This window comes from Numida meleagris, chromosome 6, assembly GCF_002078875.1.
Source record: "Numida meleagris isolate 19003 breed g44 Domestic line chromosome 6, NumMel1.0, whole genome shotgun sequence".
In the NCBI taxonomy this organism is placed as follows: Eukaryota; Metazoa; Chordata; class Aves; order Galliformes; family Numididae; genus Numida; species Numida meleagris.
This window is the reverse complement of record NC_034414.1, coordinates 46,191,419-46,212,069: the sequence shown is the minus strand read 5'-3', so window position 1 is coordinate 46,212,069 and position 20,651 is coordinate 46,191,419. Positions and strand designations below refer to the sequence as shown.

The 20,651-nt window shown below is 37.6% G+C and overlaps 1 protein-coding gene across 5 annotated transcripts in view; it reads right to left on the bottom strand.

Moving 5' to 3' along the window:
- SLC24A4 (solute carrier family 24 member 4) overlaps positions 1–20,651 on the bottom strand; it is a 90,300-nt gene that overhangs the window by 7,797 nt on the left and 61,852 nt on the right. For all 5 annotated transcript variants that reach the window (XM_021403905.1, XM_021403903.1, XM_021403904.1 and 2 more), the window contains 6 exons: positions 17,122–17,291; positions 15,325–15,469; positions 4,936–5,102; positions 2,626–2,740; positions 763–875; positions 47–112 (listed from right to left, as the gene is read on the bottom strand). In XM_021403905.1, coding sequence (XP_021259580.1) covers positions 47–112; positions 763–875; positions 2,626–2,740; positions 4,936–5,102; positions 15,325–15,469; positions 17,122–17,291 — 776 coding nt within the window. The remainder of the gene's footprint in view (positions 1–46; positions 113–762; positions 876–2,625; positions 2,741–4,935; positions 5,103–15,324; positions 15,470–17,121; positions 17,292–20,651) is intronic.

Genomic DNA, 20,651 nt, shown 5'->3' with positions numbered 1-20,651 from the left:
TGATAATAGTCTGAAGAGTCACATTTAGAAATACACAAATACTTACAGTCAGTGCCACTGATCCTAGTAAAAGTGCAACTGAATAGACCAGTCCTTTACTGTTTATCGTAATCTGTGTGAATTAAACAGAGACCTTTTAATCACCCAGAATATAAATACTGTGTTTTAGAGATCAGAAATCAATTTACTGATTTATGGCAGTCCACCTTCTGCCTTGAATTGTGACTGACTTACTTCTTTTAAACTATGGAAATCCACAACGGATTTATAATGGAGAATGGGAGGGTTAAGGATTTAAAGCAAATGTGTAAGGAATCCCACTTCAAAAAAAAAAAATAGCATGTATAATGGATTTTAAGTTAAAAGATCCTCAAGAGAAAGAGATGTTATTTTCATCTTACAAAAATACTAAAGTACAGGGAGATAGACATGCTTGAGGTTGTGCAGTGAGAAAATGACAGTACCATAAATAGACATACATGGCCCTATTTTCTGATATAGAATGTAATGTACTCCATTTGACAAATTGGGAATTAATTGCAGCTCATGGAAGGAACACTGCTTCTGTAACTCCTGGTTCACTGACAAAAAAAACCCCCACCTTATTTAGCAGTCAATAATATGCTAGTACTTGCTTTGTTTGATTAGTTTTTATTTGCATGCTTTCTTTTTAGGATACGATGGTGGTTTTTTTTGTTGGTTTTGTTTGTTTGTTTTAAATAGAGAAAAAGAAAACATTAGAAATACGCCCAGTATACATACAGTTGATCCATAATCGATCGCCATGGTCTGCAAACCCCATGGAACACCAAGGCCCACCAGAATGTCAAAGACATTACTGCCTATTGTGTTGGATACTGCCATGTCACCAAGGCCTGCAAAGGAAAAGCAAGTTTCAGGTGAAAAAAGCAGAACAGAATCAATACTCTGTTTCTAGAGGAAATTAAAGGGGAATGATTGGCACTGATTCGAGTCCTCTCTGACTGACTTGAGTCTTTGAGGCAAGGAGATGATTTTTATAATTGGAAATTATGTTTAATGTTGGCTGACACCTAATTCTGCACCAATAGTTGTGAGGAAGGCAGAATCCTCTCACTCTGCTAGTTTTCCTTAAGCATCAACCTAACTACTGAGTCACTTCTACAAAATGCATAACAAGAAAGAAAAGGAACTCTGATGTAAATGGAACAAATCCTGCAAATACTTAGAGCACACATGGCAGAGACAGACACTGCCGGATCACAAGTACAGGCTCTATTTAAAGGGAGATGCTGAAAGAAATGTTATGCTTTCAACCCATTTTTATGGCAGTATCCCTCTCTACTCTTTAGGTATTTGTCTGCAATCTGCCTTGTAATCATTTTTTCTTGATTCCAAGTACTATAAAGACACTGTCCTTCAATGAGAAGAGATGCTTTTCCACAAACTACTGCTTAGCTTCACTTTCAGAGGAAACAATCTTGAGAGTAGTCTTGCCTATTAATAAGGAAGAACTAATCTAAAGCAGCAGTCTGTTCATTTAAAAACATAATATGCTTTCCTTCTGTTCCTTCAAACATCTTTTTGCTTAGTACTACATATGGAAAGCTAATCTAGTAGGAAGGCAGTTCCATAAGAACCTTGAATAGTTTTGTGAGATTCAATGCTTTTATGAGATTTTTCCTGCACACAACAGATAATACAAGCTGGAGAATGATGTATCTTAAACATATAATTCTTTTCAATCAAGCAACATTTAAGAACACTACTTCTATCTCAGAGGTGGTACATTTGGGTGCTTAACTTATCACTTCAGAACCCTTGCTGTTTGGCCAATTATGTGTTCTGGAGATCTCATCTGGAAAAAAAAAAAAAAAAAAAGACTACAGGGATTGGAGTAGTGGAAAAGAATAAAATTAGGACCTGTTCTTATTCTACTGCAGTACAGGAGATCATACTTTCAGGTTTAACGTTTTTCAACAACAGGAAAGCATGTGGCTACAGACATTTCTCAAAAAAGGAAATGTAAAAAACCTTCATAGAATGTTATAGATACATGAGAAAAGAATTTAAAATTTCAGTTGGAAACTTGATGGTGGCATAACTAACGTTTATCTAAAACCTCTTCCACTGCTACTTTTCATAGGTCCCAAAGGGAAAGAAGTCTGCCTTTTGATGAGAAGTATGCTTGGAGCAACACCATTTTTGCTAGATCATCTTAGATCACTTCACTACCCTGGGTTTAATAAATCTTCTAGAAATCAATACAAGTTTTATATGGAACAGTGCTGATTAGCATATATTCCTCAGTACAGTTTTTTAATAGATGATATTTCAGTTTAGTCTACTACTTATATCTTTTTACCCAGACTGACACATACCAATGCACGTGACAGCTAACTGTCGAATGACCATCTAGAATGCTAGGCTGTGCCCAGTCCCAGTAAGTAAAAGGTAACAGGACAGGGAAGATTTTTTGGAACGCAGTAGTTAGCAAAGTGTTTTGTTCCTCATCAAAGGTTTTGAAACAGTACAAATAAAAATAATTAAAAATAATAAAATTGCACTGAAGGTTTGTGTGCATAGAGGAAGCAAATCGCAGAGCATCTATGTAGGATTGCAGCTATCCTTCTGCAGACACAGTACCTTGTCTCACTACTATTAAGCTGGCCATGCAGTCTGGGACGCTTGTTCCTGCAGCTAGGAAAGTAATGCCCATGATCACATCTGGTATCCCAAGGGTGTATCCAATCACAGTCACCTGAACAGTAAGGAAAGGAAATAAATCTGTCATATTCGGAAAGTCTCCTCAATCCAATACCGTTGTTGTAATGTACTCTTAAGTTTAACTTCTGGTGTAGACCCTTGAAGAATTAGACTCAAGATCCATTTTTGCATATGAAGTGTGGAATAACTAGCATAAAATCAACCTTGTGAAAAAGAAAAGTACACTGGACACAGTCTTCAACATTTTTGAGCAAACAATAAGCTCCACTTTCTGTACTTCTAACAGAACATACTGATCTTTTAAAGAGGAGCACAGACATGGAGTCAACCTGTAGTTTTGCTTTTATTTTATTCCCAATAACGGCAAGATTATTATTGTTTATTTTCGAAAAAGGACTGGAATTAATTTATAATGTGATATAGTGTCAGAGACATGAAGAACTTATTATATTCCTGCACATGAAGAAGGAAACAGTTTCTTGAATAACTCCCGATATAATCCTGAAGTGAGCAGCTCTGGTTATATTGTCCCCTGAGAGTCCAGATGCACCTTTACAACTCCTAAGGGAAGGGCTGAAGCTTGTAGCAGAACTCTTGGAGAGGACAGGGAATGTTATTTAACTGGAACATCCAAAGAAGACTGAAAAAACAGTGAAGAGAAAAAAACACTAACAGGCAACTGTGCATGCAAAAGAAATAGCCTTGTGAGAGCAAGAAGACCAAAGCAGGAAGAGGCAGCTCTTTCCTTGCAGAGAATACCAAGGGTGAAAGCCTTCAAGTCTCCGTGTTGTTTTCTTGAAATAGCTTGCCAGCCTCGAACATGAGGAAGACTGGACTCTTTGCCAAGGAAAAGGTGTACTTCAGAAACCGACTCACACACCTTCATATTCTCAAAGGCAAGCTGTAGCTTAGAAACAGGAGCAGGCATGACTCTCCTATTGCAAGTGGTAACAGTATTAAGGTCTGGCAGCATCTTAAAATAAGAGGTGTTGCAGCCTTGGTGAGCATGTCTCTTGTTTGTGAAGGGGACATCTACAAATGGAATCAAGGTGCAGAGCATGGTCTGACAAAGATCATATGGTATGAAACGAATGTGTGGTTTTGGCACTACTATACCAGGCAGAATGAGTGGCTGGCATATGGATTTCTCAGCCTTCAGAGGGAGGGGGATTACTTTATAGTGCATATACTTGATACGTTATGTATCAAGTGTATATTAAAAACAGAAGGAAGCACATATATAAAGCAGTCTGCAAATGTCTGACACATTTGGAGGAGGTATGAATGTTCTCCACCCAAAAAATATTTTGCAAATAAGAAGTTCAAGAACAAAAAGTCTTCCATATATACAACTGTAAGAGTATACATAAGGCTATGAGTGCGTATACTTATAAGGCTATATATTCTCCAGCACAAAACAAGCCGACTACTTCTTCACTGTATTTTCCTTTAAAAAATAAAAATGATAGAGAATTCTTTGGCAGCACATCCTACCTATCTTCTAGCTACAGGTATATACAGCTTTGTGCGTTTGCATCTTTTAGTGCAGAAAAAGGTAACTTTCTGTATTTCAAAAGTATAGTTCCCATCACAGAACCTAGTTGAGGAGCTTTCCTATTCTTGTAACTTCTCTGACTGAAACTGTAAACTTGAGAACCTGAAAGAGGGTAAAAAGAAAAAAACATAAACCTATTTAAAACTTCAAGTAAATATGCTCCTAAATTGACTACAATTTACAGATCTACACCTGATCCACTGCTTCTCAAAGAAAGGGTAAATGGAAACATATAAGAAAGCATGATAATCTTCTCTAAGAAAGACTTCCTTGAATTATTCCACTCTACTTGAGGAGTTTTACAGCACTTCAAATTTTGCCATCCATCTGCCTTTTATACATGTTCATTTCAGCATCAGACCGTACCACCCAATTTCTGAAGGTGTCCAAGGATAGCTGTTAAGAGCTGAATACTTCCATTTAGATTCCCTTTCATTAGTAGGATGGGAATGACAACATTATTTGAAAATCAAGCTGTATTGGGCACTATACAGTAAAGGACCAATAATTTGTGCAGAAAAGAGTAGCAGAAAGATATAATTTTAATAATTAGGAGTATAAACTGAAAAGACTGCACTATGACTACATGTCTTTAACAAATACACAAAAGATCTATGATCTATTTTGAAATTCAAATTTTACTCTCTATGACAGGTTTTGCTACATGCACTTACCATCCACACCATAAAGTAGGAGAACAAGGCAATCCAGAGCGTGGATAAGATGAATGTGAACATAAACCAGCTCTCCCAGCGGGGTTTGCTGCAGTCTGGAATGGTGCAAAAGAGCACGAATATCAATGGCCACGTCAAAATCCATTTAATTTTATTCATTTTTCCATCTGCAGGACAAAAAAAAGAGGAAAGAACTAGTTTAATTTTTTCATCAGAATCACAGACCCAAACCTCACAGCAGATGACAAGATCTCAGAAGGCTGGTTACAACTGTGCATGTCAGCTAATTTTCCCACATACCTTTTATCTATGCTAGCTCTCTGTTTGCACTCTCAAGAAAATTCTGCCCTTGCATGCACATCCAGAATCTTAATGCTAAGCCTGGCAAAGTGTATGTAAATCCAAGTAGGATTTACAAGGATTTTAAAGCATGGCTGCTTTTATAACCCAAATGAATGTTCTGATCTATTGCACTTTCAAATACCTGCATTACTATTAATCCAAAAGCAAAATTAAACAAACAACAAAACAATATTTCAAAAAGAAGATGGAAAAGCTTGTAGTTGAAATAACCTGCAGCTTATGTGCAGCAACAGAAAATAATTTCAAAGAAAACAGAAGTACAGACCCAATCTGTGAACACAATAAACTGGTTTCGCATACCCAACTATGAACACTTGGGCAGAACTTCAAACTAGGCCTTAGGAGATGCAGATTTGCTAACTCTCTCCAGCTGCACATAGTTCCACTTTGTGCTAATCTTTTTTCTTTCTCTTATAAAACAATGACTTTCCTTTGTACAGCTCACTGAAATTAACAAGTGAGCAGTACCAGACCACTATCATTACTGATGAAGGCAAGAACAGATTTTCTAATTTTTTAAAAATGTGTATTATTGCAAATAACTTTCAGTGAAGTTGTTTAAGTAAAATCCTAAAGGGCAGGCAACAATCAGGGAAAACATCCATCAGTTTCACCACAAACTTTCTTTCTACAAAAACATTGTAATTTAGGACTTGTTCAATGGGAGTTTTTGTCAGTGAATTCAGCTGAATCCAATCTGTCCTCTGTACCAATGTGCACTAGACACAAAAAAAATCAAATATTAAGCCTTTTAAAATCAATACCTTTCCAGTTTAGGAGGCTTCTTAATAGTTGTCCAAAGGCAAGTCTTCATTCATTTACTTAGGTACGTATTCTAGTGCTAAGTTAGAGATCAGCTCCCCGTGATTTCCTTGTGAATTCTAAGATGCCATTAACCCATCAGGAAACCTTAGACTAAGTTTGGCTGTTTATTCCCTTTTAGCTTGAGGCTGTGGAACTTCTAATGCTAAAAAGCTACTAAAGTATCTTCACCCAACTCTACTTCTACATATTTACCGTAACTCTGGGAATGTAACACAGGTTTTACAGGTAAGTCCTTTTCCGCTCTGGTTACATGTACCACTACACAAGTTTTAACAACAGCAATTTTTCTGTTCTGTCCAGAAAAAGAAATGACACTCCTCAGCTCATGACTCACTAACTTTATTAATGAGGCTGTAAATATCCTATGGCATTTTATACCTCCTCCTGTTCAATTTGTTTTGGTTTGGATCATTAAAAGACTCTTGCTGGTTAATTTGTGCTCTCTTTACCCATGCTGCTAAGCCTGGGTCATAATCAAACAAGTCAGTATGGCCCAGGCAGATAATTTCCTCAGTGTAAATTCCAAATGCGGGGTGAGTGGGCAACTGTTTGACAGGAAAAAAGTATGGATTTGATTCTGATCTGATGTTGGCTAAATCTGAGCGACTTCACTGGTGCTACACACAAGGGGATTCAGGATCATCTGTCTTTTGAATAATGTGAAAAAAGAAACAAAATTGCTTGTGGAACAAATAGGGAACAAACAGATGCTCTCAGCCACTGTTGGAGAATATGCATCTTGTCACAGATCCTGTCTGATGTACTGAATTACTTAAACAAATGCTTAACTTTGAGAATTCGCAGGGCCTTACCACTGGCATTGCTACACTTGCTCAGATCCAGGAAAACAGAAATGGTGGAGAATTATTTGCCTTTCTTGTATCTTTGCTCAGATTGAATGGATGTGCATGAGGTTAAAAAATTATTACTGGTGATGCTCTAGTCACAAAAAGCCTGGGATAAAACTGCATTGTAGAGCTACATGGCTCATGGAGGTGATGTTTGTAATCATCACATAGCAACCAGGCTGGACATTTTAGGGATTAGGAACTGTAATTTTGGGTTGTGCTGGGTTTTGTTGGCCGTTTGCAGTTAGCTTGGAATGGTTCTGAACTTTTACATTGGATTCTCTTTTATAAACTTTTACATAAAGCCTTAAATGTATCTGGCCTTAACTCTGCCTCAGGCTGTTTTCTCCGGCTCTTACTACCTTGGGTCATGGAACCCGTGTGGCACTCAGTGCTAAAGAAGTCTACTCTTATGCTGTAACTTGATAGTTTAGTTAGAATGTAGTGGATTTAGCAGCAACTTCAGTGAAGTGCAACCTCTTTTCCTCAAGATCCTGATACTTTCATTCACTTCACCTGGCTAAACTGAATTCACAATCAACATCCAGGTTGAAAAGTTCAGTTCTTTTGAAACTACTTCTTGTGCTGATCTCTTCTTTTTGACTGCTCACCTGCTCACTCTAAAATAACCACTAAACATGTCAAATTGTTTTATGATTGTTGTTTAGCTTCCTAGTACATCTGCAAGGATGACAATTCTCATCCTCATTAAGGCTATTCTGTAAAAATATACCAACAGCCCTATTACAGGATGTTAGCTCAGCTGTTCTACAAGCAGTACCAGCTACTCCTATGAGCCCTGGGTCCGAAGGCTGCTGCAGCAACTCACAGCTGAGGAAAGGTGCACTTTGTCGCACTTCCTCATGAAAATAATGAGAGAATATTACTTTATTATAGAAGGCAACATCATTATAGAAGAGCCTGTTTACAATGTTTCTAAAAATGTAATAAGAGAGAGCCCTACAGCAAAGAGTCCTTCATTAAATCTCAACACATTTCTGGACCTGTCATCTTTCCAGATGTTCTCAGCACTGATCACAAGAATCATTTTCACATACATACAGGGTACTATTAAAAGAAGTCAAAAACACACCTCACAGCACTGATAGGAAAGGAATATTTCCTTAAGGCACAGTGGAAAGTAACTTTCTACAGGAAAAATATTTTCCTATTTAGAACATTCACACAGAGTAGATATGCACTTTGCACAGAAGTATGAAATTACACTCGTACTTGCATTCAGATCAGGATGGTACTCTTGAAATAAATCTCCCGACTCTTCCAATTTATTGTCTTTTGGTTTGCAAGGCAGAGCAGCCTTGGGTCACACCAATGAAATTCCACTTACATATAACCAGAGGTACCCACCTAATGTGCTGCAAATAATCACGAGCACTTTAGTCCATGGGACCATACTAGAGCTAGCCTCAAAGAGAACTTCCAAATGCATATAGTGTAGATAACCTACAGGTCTTAGTCAATAAGCTGCATGGAAAACACTCTTATTGAGCTTAGATTGACTCTGCTTGGTCTTCCCTCTAAAAGAACAGCAACCTAGCACAGACCACAGCTTCACACATTAACTACTTCAGAACATGTCTTCAGAACATTGGAATGTCTGTAACTTCCAATGTGAAAAAGGCATCTTCTAAAGGTGATTTAGTCATTGTACAATCAAAAAAAAAAAGTTACAACATCCCTGAAAAGCATGAATCTAATTGGCATATGGGAATTTCATAACTTTATTGTTATGAATTCCTACACATTTATAACTTAAGGTAACTTGAAAGATAGGAAAGGTTTCCTCTAATTTAAGTCTACCTGTAAAACAAGGAAGATTTTCTGGAGTTTACCGCCAATTTCTATTTTTCTGGGTTCGTTTTTTGTTTGTTTAATTATTTTGACAGTAGTAAATTTACAATAAAAATAAGGCATTTCATGGCCAGCCTAGGATGTTTATGCTGTACTTCATAATTTTTAAATTACATTTTTATCTTTGTATATCTCTCCACCATTTATCATTAGCAAAAATGAACAAACATGTTTATCCTCCACTGAAAAATGATTTTTAAATCGCCTGTCTCCTGGGTCCTAATTAGGCTCCATATTAGAAATTACATTTACAAAGATTGTATTTAGACTCACATGTCATTAGCAACATTAATTCAAATATTGACTTGAAAATGTGTTATGAGTAGCATACACACTTTCACATGGGAGCTTCACAATAATTCAGACAGTGAGTATATTATTGCTAGAAAGTTCTGTGATTTATCAGAATTGAGAGTGACTGGAAAAATTTAATATATGTAAATTAGCCAATCTGAGAGGTTAATTAATTCCTGAGCATTTCCAAAACACAGCAGAGGAATATCAATTTTTGTCCAAGTATAGGACTAGCACTGAAGCAACTAGAAGAGATGTAACAAACATTGTGATTTTTCCATCAGAATTATTTTCCACTGAAAAAATGCCGTTGTTGCAAAATCAAAACTCCTAAATAAATCTAAATAAATATTTTTTGATTTGCTGTTAAGAAAATTAACACAGAAACTGCCCCTCGGGCCTCATGGAAAATCCCAATTGATCTCCAGTAACTGTGGAAGCAAGAGACTCCCTATATTAATGCACTACAGCCAGCCTATGCAATGGATAGACAGGTATCCAAAAAGGCCTGGCCTTTGTCAGCCTTCCAGCTGGGCAGCTGACATGTAAAAACATTGCTATTTCAGTTCTTCTGCAACAGAGATTTGGAAACAATTTTTTTTTCCTGTGAAAAATACTGAGGTTTTACTTCTCACCCTCATTCAAAACAGACTATTTTCCAAATTATTAACACTTTTCTCAGAAGTTTCATTTTCCAGAATAAAAGTTCCAAATTCCAGACCATGAGATCTGTCCCAAACAACCCAGATTTCTATTCTGAGTCTGTGCCTTTACCACTCCTTGCATGTTCAGATTTATGCCAATAATTTTCTCTTAAAGACACATCTTTGGTATACTGGGAGTTGGTCCTGAAAAAAAGGCTTAGCACCATTTGCAGAAACAAACTTTACTCTCAGAGTTACTATATGTTTATATAGGAGAAAAATTAAAAGTAATTGAGCAAGATGCTCACCACACTATGTTCGATTTGGTTGGATTTTGGCATAGTTTAATTTTATGGTTTTACTGTGCTATCAATCTTTTTAAGGGAGAAGTGGGATTTACAGAATTCCTCAAGTTCCTCTTTTCCCCTTCAAAATGATGAGCAAACATAATAGAGTTACTAAATTAAACCTGCACCTATTTTTCTGCCAATTTCTCCTGTATATTCTCTGACATAGAACACATTAGCTGCTCTCCTCGAACATATTTTCTGGTTTAGTTTTCTGCAAAAGGTGTCTGCTTCATGAGCTCCAAGAATACAGCGCAAATCAAAAGGCAGTATATGTGAAAGCCAGTGAGATCTGCCTCAGAAGCACACTTGTGAAATAAAATTCTATAGTAGATGTGCTATTACACAGACATTGGGTAAGAGGAAGCTCTCCCAAAAACGCATTTCAGAGTACAACAGTGAAGTCTCGGTCTGAAATATCTTCTTGGAAGAACTTTTCTCTTACAGTGTCAAAGTAATAGGAACCAGATCCTTCCTAACCCAGTCACCTAAATCATGTTTCCAAGTTTAGGCAAAAGCACCATAAAGCAGGACAGATAAAGAGTCTGAGAAACAAATACAAAGAAGAATAAAAATTTACAGAAAATTTTACTTTAAACACGCTAGGAGCAGGAAGCATGCTGGGCCCACTTGTGATCAAAGTATAACAGAGCACTGAGAAAAGTTATGGCCATTGCTGAGATGCTAAGAGAATGCTCTGCATCAGGGTTTGCAGAGACAAACACTCATTCCCTTAAGTTGAAAATAGTAAAAGGCCAGAATGAATCTCAGGGTAGTAGGACATAAATGTACATTGTCTCATTCTTCCCAAGACTTCTTCATAAAGTCATGGCTGGATTCAGAATATTGGGCTAGATGAACATTTGTTTTGACTGAGAACAAATATTTTCTACATTTTTAGTAGATACAGTTATTCCTTTTTGCTTCTATTCTACATATTGTCTTCATTCTTTGGATCCATACAAAAATGAGCAGGATTGGTACTCTCCTTAATTGCTATATTATTTTAGCTCCAGGAATTAATATTCCTATTTTAGCTAACATCGTAATGACTTACATAAAGCATCATTGGTCCAATCCTATAAGAGATGGAATTCCTCATTTCTGTGAAACCAGTGGGAGCTGAGAACACTTTGTGTTTTAAAGGATCTTGAACATGTGACAACGAATGAGATTTAAGCATCCATTAAGAGCTGCACAGAAGTGCTTTTCTGAGTCTAGGCTCTAAAACACTACTGAGCTATTCAAAGGCTTTTACACATCATTTTGTTGTTAACATATGCCTGCTCAGTTTCATCCTGCTTTATTTTAATCCTTTTTCTGCCCTCTAAGGTCTAAGACCTGTTTCCAAACAACTGTATAGTAATAGAAAAGTAAGGCATCAAATGAACCTTTGTCTAAGAAGATAATTATTTATGCCCTAATGCTTAGGTCAATAAAGGAATTCCTCTTCCAAAGAGAACATTTCTACCCACAGAGAAACTAGAGACAAAGGCTGTTTTGCATGATAACATGTACTTTCCATAAAAACTACACATTGTATCCTATTTCAAGACAGGCCAGAACCACACCCTGAGGCTGAATATCTTGGAATATTTGACATATGGAATCTAGGCTAGAGATGACTTATGAATATTTTCATGTAAAAAATGTTTTTCGCTATTTGTGTATGCTAAAGCCCTAGATTTATTACTAAGCATCACCATAGGGGATAAAGGAGAACAATAAGCAAATCTTACAGATGGCAAATGATACCTGGGCATTACTTTAAGATGATGTGTTTAAACTTATTTTTTTTATTTCAGAAAAAAACTTGTTCTTGCAAAAGGATGTAGAACATACAATTTGAGGGAGGTAAGTCAAACTCCAAAACAGGCTAAAATAGATGACTAAAGAAAGCAGAAAATAAAAGGTTGGGACACTTTATAGCCATTTTTGTTGCAGTTCTTTAAAAAATTGGAGTGAATTTTCTACTTAACACACTGCAAGCAGTTGACTTGGAAAGTCCATTCAGTGCTTATTCTTCATAGAGCTCTTTATAGTACTGTAAGAATAGCTTGAAAATAAATCAAAAGAAAAATAGAGGGGATTTGGGGAAATTGTCTGCAAAACTACCTTTCCCCTAAAGCTAGTTTCAAATGCTGGCATTTTTTTTAGGCTACTGATTGTGTCACAGCACTTAACAAAGAATGACGCTGTTTATATTTTCCCCAAAGTTATTTGAAATGTACTTTTGAAAGCAAAAATATAGGAATTTTCCCTCAAATGTAATCACAGAATCATAGAATCCTGTGAGAAGCGAACCACAAGAATCACTGCGTCCAACTGCTGGCTCCACGCACAATCACTCAAAACCCAGATCATATTTCTGAGACTGTTGTCCAAACATTTCTTGAACTCTGGTAGCTTGGGGCTGTGCCCACAGCCCTCTGGTGCAGAACCCTTCCTAACACCCAACTTGGCCCTCCCCTGACACGGCTCCATGCCATTCCCTTGGGTCCTGTCACTGCCATCAGAGAGCAGAGCTTAGCACTGCTCCTCCGCTCCCTGTGAGGAGCTGTAGCCACCATGATGTCTCCCCTCAGCTCCTCTGCTCTGGACTGCACAGACCAAGGGGCCACGGCCATTCCTCATACATTTTGCCCACTAGATCTTTTACCACCTTCATAGCCTTCCTTTGGACACTCTTCAATAGTTTTACGTCCTTCTTATACTGAGGTGCCCAAACCCACACCCAGTGCTGGAAGTGAGGCTGCACACTGCAGAGCAGAGTGGGACCACCTCACCCACTGGCAGTGCTGAGTCTGATGCACCCCAGGGTACCAATAGCCCTATGGCTGCCAGGGCACACTACTGGCTCATGTTCAGCTTCCATCTACCAGAACCCCCAGATCCCCTCCTGTGAGGCTGCTCTCCAGCCTCTCATACCCCAGTCTGTACATATAGCCAGGGCAGGCTCATTCCAGAAGCACAGTCTGGCACTGGTTTTTGTTAAAGAAGCTACAAGTGGCTTGTGATTGCCCAGCCCTTTAATTAGACAGTGTCTCTCTGCAAGGCTTCCCTACATTCTAGGAAATCAAGAGCACCTCCTAATTTAGTATCATCTGCAAATTTCCTTAGTATGCATGACTATTGTGTCCTGATGATTTATGAAAACACTGAGGAGAATGGGCCCTAAAATGGAGTCCTGGGGAACCCCACTAGTGACTGCCCACCAGTCTGGCATAACCCGATTTTACTATAACCCTTTGAGCCTAACCCATTAGTCAATTGTTCACCCATCATGCTATGTACTTGCATAGCTATATGCTGGACATTTTGATAATGAGAGACAGTATCAAAAAGCTGAAATCCAAAAAAAATCACATTTACTAGCCTCCCTTGATCAACTATAAAGATGACTTTGTCATTAAAGAAAGCAAGTTAGTTAAGCAGGACTTTTCTCTCATGAACCCACATGGGCCATGACAAATGACTGCACTGTCTTTCAAGTTTTTTTTCCATAACTCCCAGAATAATCGTCTCCATAATTTTACCAGGGACTGAAGGGAACAGTTGAGTAATTATGATTATAGATTATCATCTCCAGACAGCAGAGGAATAACAAAACCTGAAAACAATGATGAGAATCTTAATCCCATTAACACTTCTATGTGAACTCTTTGAGTTCACACTGAATTTTTGCTCCATTCCAGTAAAACTGAATCATCAGTGTTTCCACTTTGGTCTGTAACACTCAATTTTCTTGAGGACTTTCTCAAAAATGCAGAAAAACTGCATTAAGAAAAGGTCAATGACATAAGTCTTAACACTCTTCTTGTTCCAAACATTTAGTCTTTTTTGCATGTTACACACTTAGGAAGCTCCACTTCAAAGTTTTTTTTAATTCATAAAGAAGTTGTCTAAATCTTGATCAAATCAAAATATGGCAATATCTTCACGTAATGTTTGCCACAAGTTAAGAATTCTGCACTGTCCTGGAATGTAAAAATAAATGCACAATTGTGCAGCCCAATTAAAACTTGAATTAAAAAGTTGATAAAAACACCTCAGTTAAAAAATCTTCTTTGCCAACATGTGCATTCAAATCTGCATTTTTAAGATCTTCTGTTTTTGTTTCTGTGCAAAAGTATATTGCTGACTTGGATCCACTTATTTCACCATGCAATAAAAAGTTCTTTTTATGCTTTCATTGATTATCAGGAGCACAGCTAATGCACCCATCTGTAGTGAATGGGTTTGTTTCTGCTCTTTAACCCCAATAGAAGCCTGTAACTGCTGACTGCAAGAAGATCCTCTAAGTGAACACAATACAGCAACACATTAAAACATAGTTTTATCCAATCTTCACATAGCTTGCTTCACTGTTTGCTCAGTCACAAATATCTTTTAAACTAATGGCAAGTGAAGCAATGGAATCTTAAAAGAAATTAGAATCGTGACAAATGGAAAATTCTTACTCCTTATTCTCTGTATGCGATACTCATCTGTACTGCATAACCTTGGGGTTAAACAGCGAGTGTGTGAGAGAATACTAGTGACTACATACCTGTGATAGCTGATCTAATCTCTGCTGTCTAATCTCCAAAACATGAGGTGGAGTCAACCTGTAATGTGCTACAGGCACAGTGAGGTTGATTATACATAGCCCTTCACATCAGTTTCTAAAAAATTTCAAAAGCTTTTTCAAAAGTTATTAGATAATGCTATTTTTAGAATTTTTAACACCTTCAAAAATATTAAACATTATTTTTACCTCTAAACCCTTCTTACTCTTTGTCCAAGACTCCCCTATAGTCACTACATCAAGTTATGACATATAACCTAGCTGCCTCTGTCCTAGTAATTTCCAGTTGGGCAGTATTAATAGTTCACTTCAGAATTGCAGTGTTGTGCTTGCCTCATTGTTGTATCAAAATTCTGAAAATAAACCTACCTTATTTGCTTTCTCGTCACCTCTGGCAAACTAGGACTTCTGAGGTGCATGATGGCTGGAAAACACATCCCTAAGATCTGCTTTTAGTTATGTTGCCTCCATATTTTACTTTCATGAAACCCAACCTCTAGACAGTCAAATCATATCCTTTTCTCCTCTCCTTCCCCCATATATTGTCTATTCCTACAACCCACAACCCACTTTTTGGCATTTTAATTCTTTTGTTTCCTTGCCCTAAGAGTCTGGAAAATAAAGCTTACCTGGTAATGAAAACGGAGACAGATTATCCTGTTCATTTTCCTCCTCTTGGTTCACCACAGGGATGTTCCCATTTTCAATATTCTGATGTCTCCCATTCTGAAGTGGTTTGCTTGAGCCATTGGCAGATTGGATTAACCGCTGACGCTGCATAGTATTGAAGATAAAACTGTCATAAGTTTAATTCTTCACTTTTTTACACCTGAGTTTTGCTACCTGTCCAGCCCGTCAAGTGAGCCATGATGTTTCTCCACAAAGCCTTCCTTTGCCAGAAACAAGCAAATCTGTCTGTGGCCTATCTGTCTGCATGAGGCCAGTGTTGACCATACACCCCAAAATTAGTGGCATGAGTACTCCAAGCCATGATCAACAAAGTTGTTGTATCTATTCTTACACATCACATTTTAATGATATTGGTTATTCTGAAGCACTTCTTACTCTGCAGTTCCCACTCAAACCAGAGAGAGCATCATTAAATAGTGGTAACAATCAAGATGTTTTTACCCTACTAAAGATGGCTTACTCATTGCCTGAGATCTCTCTTACTCTTCTGCCTCCTTCCCATCTCCATTCCTAGTGGTAAATGTAAAGGTACCAGAATACTATTTCAAAAGCAAAATTAACTTGTATTGTCCTTATCCAAGTATATAAACTCTCATAAAGCTCATACTTTGCCCCTATAGGCTGTTACATTCAAAATACATAGTACAGTTACAGTGAGAGGTTTTAAATATCAGTATACATACGACTTATTATGCTGGAGAATGTGAGACAATAATTTCCTACTCTTGTATAAAAAAATAATAATTTAGTTTGTTAGGTGAGATAATACAGAGTTGATAAATGCTGTCTTTTTAATGACAAATTGTTGCACCATCATATAAACTCCTCTGATTTGTCTGAAAAAATAAAGTAACTGCACAACATGTAAAAGAAATCTGAAACTAGTATTAACACAAAGTAACTAAAGATAGAGAAAACTTTGCAGACTGCAAAACTTTGGCACTGAGAGTACATAACAATATAGATTCAAAATGTCCTGGTACAGAGAACATTTTTTGCAGATGTTGAACAGTCAGCAAGTATCAGCTCTTTGGGCACATATACATTAAGAAGTATTTCTTTCTGACAAATGAATTGCTCTAAAGAAAGACTTTTACAGAGACAGCTGCTACCTTGTGTCCTATCTGATCTTTCCCTGCTAACTGTACTTCATGCAAGGTCAGAACAGTGTCACTTGGCCAATCCTGTCACTTCAGCAACAGGGTATGAAGCAAGCAATATATAGTGGTGACAATGCACTAATTAAGAGCTAACCAAAACTGCTCAGAGCAAATCCTCTCATGAAAGGATTTTAGTGCATTTTCATTTTGAGTCAATGACTACAATGAAGATTACAAAGGCAAGCAAACATCTGTTGTGATTCTATTGTGCTGCTCATAAAAGAGCAATACTTACAGACTTTTGATTGGCCTGCCCACTATCCTTTCTCATCTTGACCACCTTTGTAATGGTCAAAAACAATTCTTCTGCAGACAAAATCCGAATGGTGCACACACACACATTGAAACAAACATCTGTCAGGAAGAGAAGGCAATCTCTCCTTGGTGACTGCCCTCTCACTAAGACAGGCAGCATAACCAACTGGGAACTCATCTTCAGTTCTGCTGTGACATGGTTACTGCAGAAAGTTCTAGCCCATGCCTAGAAACGCGGCAGAATCTGAATTCCACAATCACTGTGACTCTTTGGCAACCCCTCTGCCTCATAGCCAGTCATTGTTTTCGTAACAAACCTACCTCATTAATTATAAGTCGGCTTGCCATCCGCATTCTGGTGCGTGGTCCAAACTTATTTGTGATCATAATCCGTAACCCAGCTTCAGGGAACCGGTATTTGGGGGGACTGGAGCAGATGATCTCATCCACCATCACAACACTGTTTTTGCCATACTGCTGCACGCCCTTCACTAATGTTCACAATGGACAGAATTAGTTGTAAGATTCACTCTTCCCACTGCCCACGTTCATTCCCTTTAGGCAAGGGGTAATACTAATTTGAATATTTGAATTTACTAGTGACTTTCCTGCAATATTTCTGCAGCCTGGTGAACCTGTTCATCAGTAGTGCATCTCTTTTAGACCACATGTTGAAAGGGGATTTCAATCCAGTAAGGCAGCCATCAACCTGCTCTCAGATTAGTGGGAGCAGCTTTTACCCAGCCACTTCTGACGTAGTGCTGTATTATTTCACTTTATTTTTCTATGGCTTTGTCAGCCTTCTCCAAAAGCATGTATATTGTGAAAGTACAGACAGCACTCCCAAAACCTACAAAGCTATTGTACTGTATTAGTGTGCTTAATAGATACTGACACACATCCAGTACTCCCTAATGTTGTGTTTACTCCTTTTGAAAAGGAATTCACAGAGTTTTATCATATCTTTAACATTCCAAGATTTGAAATTATGAAAAACAGCAATTGTCCAGAAAAAAAAAGCATGTTTTAAGTAAGCCTTTGTTAATATAATGGAACTTGTAACCAGGTTAATAGTTTTGCTCTACAATGTAAGAACACAAACAGAGAAACAAAATTATAGTGGGAATCAACACAAGTATAGGCAAAGACTTCTAACGCTTAACAACAAACCAATATTCTCACAAATGCTACACACTACATATAGGACATAAAGCAAGGCTCAGCAGACAGGAGACATAACCATACAGTGTTAGAAAGCAGGGCAGGAGATATGCATGTGACTGCAATAATTATTACAGGTAATATTATATTAGGAAAAAGAAAACATTCTTTGCTGCTTGTTTAACTGCTTTCCTTAGCTTAGCTTCACCATCCCACTCCCCTTATACATTGTTACTTACATTAAGAAGAGGAAGAGAATGTAGGAGGTAGAAGTGAACGATAAATATTAGTGCGTGTTTCCAGCCAGGAAGCAAAGAAATCTACGGAAACATTCAACTCAAGCAAAGGAATTAAAATGGACCTGTTCTAAACACACAGAAATCTACACAGTTATTGTTTGCATTGTTACCGTGATGAAATATTTTTGTTTTTCAGGAAGAAGTTTTTCTGGATCCATGCAGACATGTAAAACACATTATGCAATATCTGTTTTACTGTCTCAAAGCATATTGTAACAAAGTTGTTTCAAAGCTGAAGAAAAGTAATGCTCCGTTGTCATTAAACACACACACAAAAAAAGCAAGCCTCTAAATCATCAGTAAATGGCTACATCTTTTACTCTTCTGCATTTGAGTGTGATGCTTTGTTTCACTACAAGGAGTTTTCAGTCTGCTGGGGTGACCGTAGGAATTATACAGAGATCTTTGGTTTCACAAAGAAATATGTTCTTCCCCAAGAATCTACGCTGTAGTCTTGCTTGCAGTTAAATCTCTAATGGTGAAGAGCACTAGAAGCATTTTGCATTTGGCAAGCATAAAGGAGCAATTAACTTCTCCCTTCCGACATTTAAACCAAATAAACCTTGCCGAGTATTGCAACTGATGATACAAGTGAGAAGCCTAGCCATTCTTATGACTCTTCTAGTTAGTATGTAGTAGCTTCTCCTGTGAAAGAATATACAGACAAACTGCATAGAAATCAGGCCTTGCAGAACGCTGTCCAACCACATTAGTTTAACATTTGCCATAGTTAGACAATGAAAAAAAAAAAACGTTTGATATCAATCCTGGGAAAAAAAAAAAAGGCCAGATGTCTTTTTAGGTCTCATCAGATTAATTGCCCTCAAGTGAATTTTGGTCAAGTTTCCATTGTTCTTCTTTATCTTTAAGTATCGTGATAATATCATGAAAGCATTGCAGTTGCTCTAGAACTGCTTCTTCAAACAATAAGGAAACAGTGACAAACCACATTTATCTTTGATAAAAACTGAGTAATGATGTAAAAGAAATCACTGTACATATATGAATAACTGCAGTTGTTCTGACTTACTGCAGCAAACCGCTCGTGTGTTTTCATAACAACTCTACAGGCTCACTCTATATGCCTATAAATACAGATATCTTGGCCCCAACTGGGACAAATAAGCTCCTTCTAAAAAATGCAAAAATCCCACATCTTCGCAAACATGCAACAGTTAAAATTCTTTTCTAATTCTCCTCAGTGATATTCTTCAGACAAATATCTTCTATGAACAGCTTTTTCTTTTAACAAGCTTCCCACATTTCCTGCTCACCACGAGGGTCACCACCTACAGCCCTGGCAAAGTCAACAGAAAACTTCTTGCTGACTTCAATTCACCTCTAATCAGACTCTAAGGTATCTACATCACACCAGAAAAACTCTGCTTTTTTCAAGAGCTTCTGTTTTTAGGCAGGCATAGAATCATGCCACCTGGTGGAAATTTGTAAGAAAATCCATGTCTGTGCTTTAAAATAGGAGCATTACTTAAAAAGTACTAATACTTCACTTTCACCTGTATATGTAGGATTTGCCCTTGAAACTGACTTTATTTTACAGTGAAAAACTCTTCTGTTTCTCTGTGCAGCTCCACTAATGGAAACTTTTATATTGTAGCAGTGAAAGCTTTAGAAAGTAATTAAAAGAAAGAGCTGCATATTACATATATACTATGAACCAGAAGTGTTGCTGTTTCAGAAAGCTACACCTGAAGAAGGTATAGCTCAGCTTCAGAAGCCAGCCAAGTGCCAACTAACAGTAGGTCACCGACATGGCACATGGCATGTGTCCTATTTTGATTCGAGAGAAACAGAACAGGGAGACCAAAGTATGTGTTCTATCACTGTATAAACGCAGCAAGTGATACTATCTACTTTGAAGAGATCCTGGTCTAGAGTAAAAGCAGAAAAGAGAAGGATTCTGTGCATCTGCTATAAATTCCTGTTTGCCACTATTTTTTACTACATGGGGACCTTTCCAAATGTTTTCTTCATTGTTGCTGAACTCAGTCTTCTAGAATGTGAGAGGTCTCCAAAGAACACAGCAAGGAGACCTCACTCGTTAAGAGTTGCTCGAGCTCACTGAACTATATAGCTGGAGCTATGAACAGAGCAACAATTTTGCTCTGTGGAAAAAAAAAAAAGAGGGGGGTTGGGGAGAATGGTAGAAAAAAAAAAGGCAAACAAGGTTAGGAAAAAGAAAAACAACCCACAACAACAACCTGGGCATGTTTCCTTACCTTCAGTACCTGAAGCTGGGTGTCATCTTCTTACCGTTTATGACAACGAAACAAACTGCAAAGAATCTGCATTTCTCACTTTTACATATGTGCTTGGCAATGGATGCAGGGCTATATAGGCATGTCAAAATCAGTCTTCTGAAGATCTTCTGAA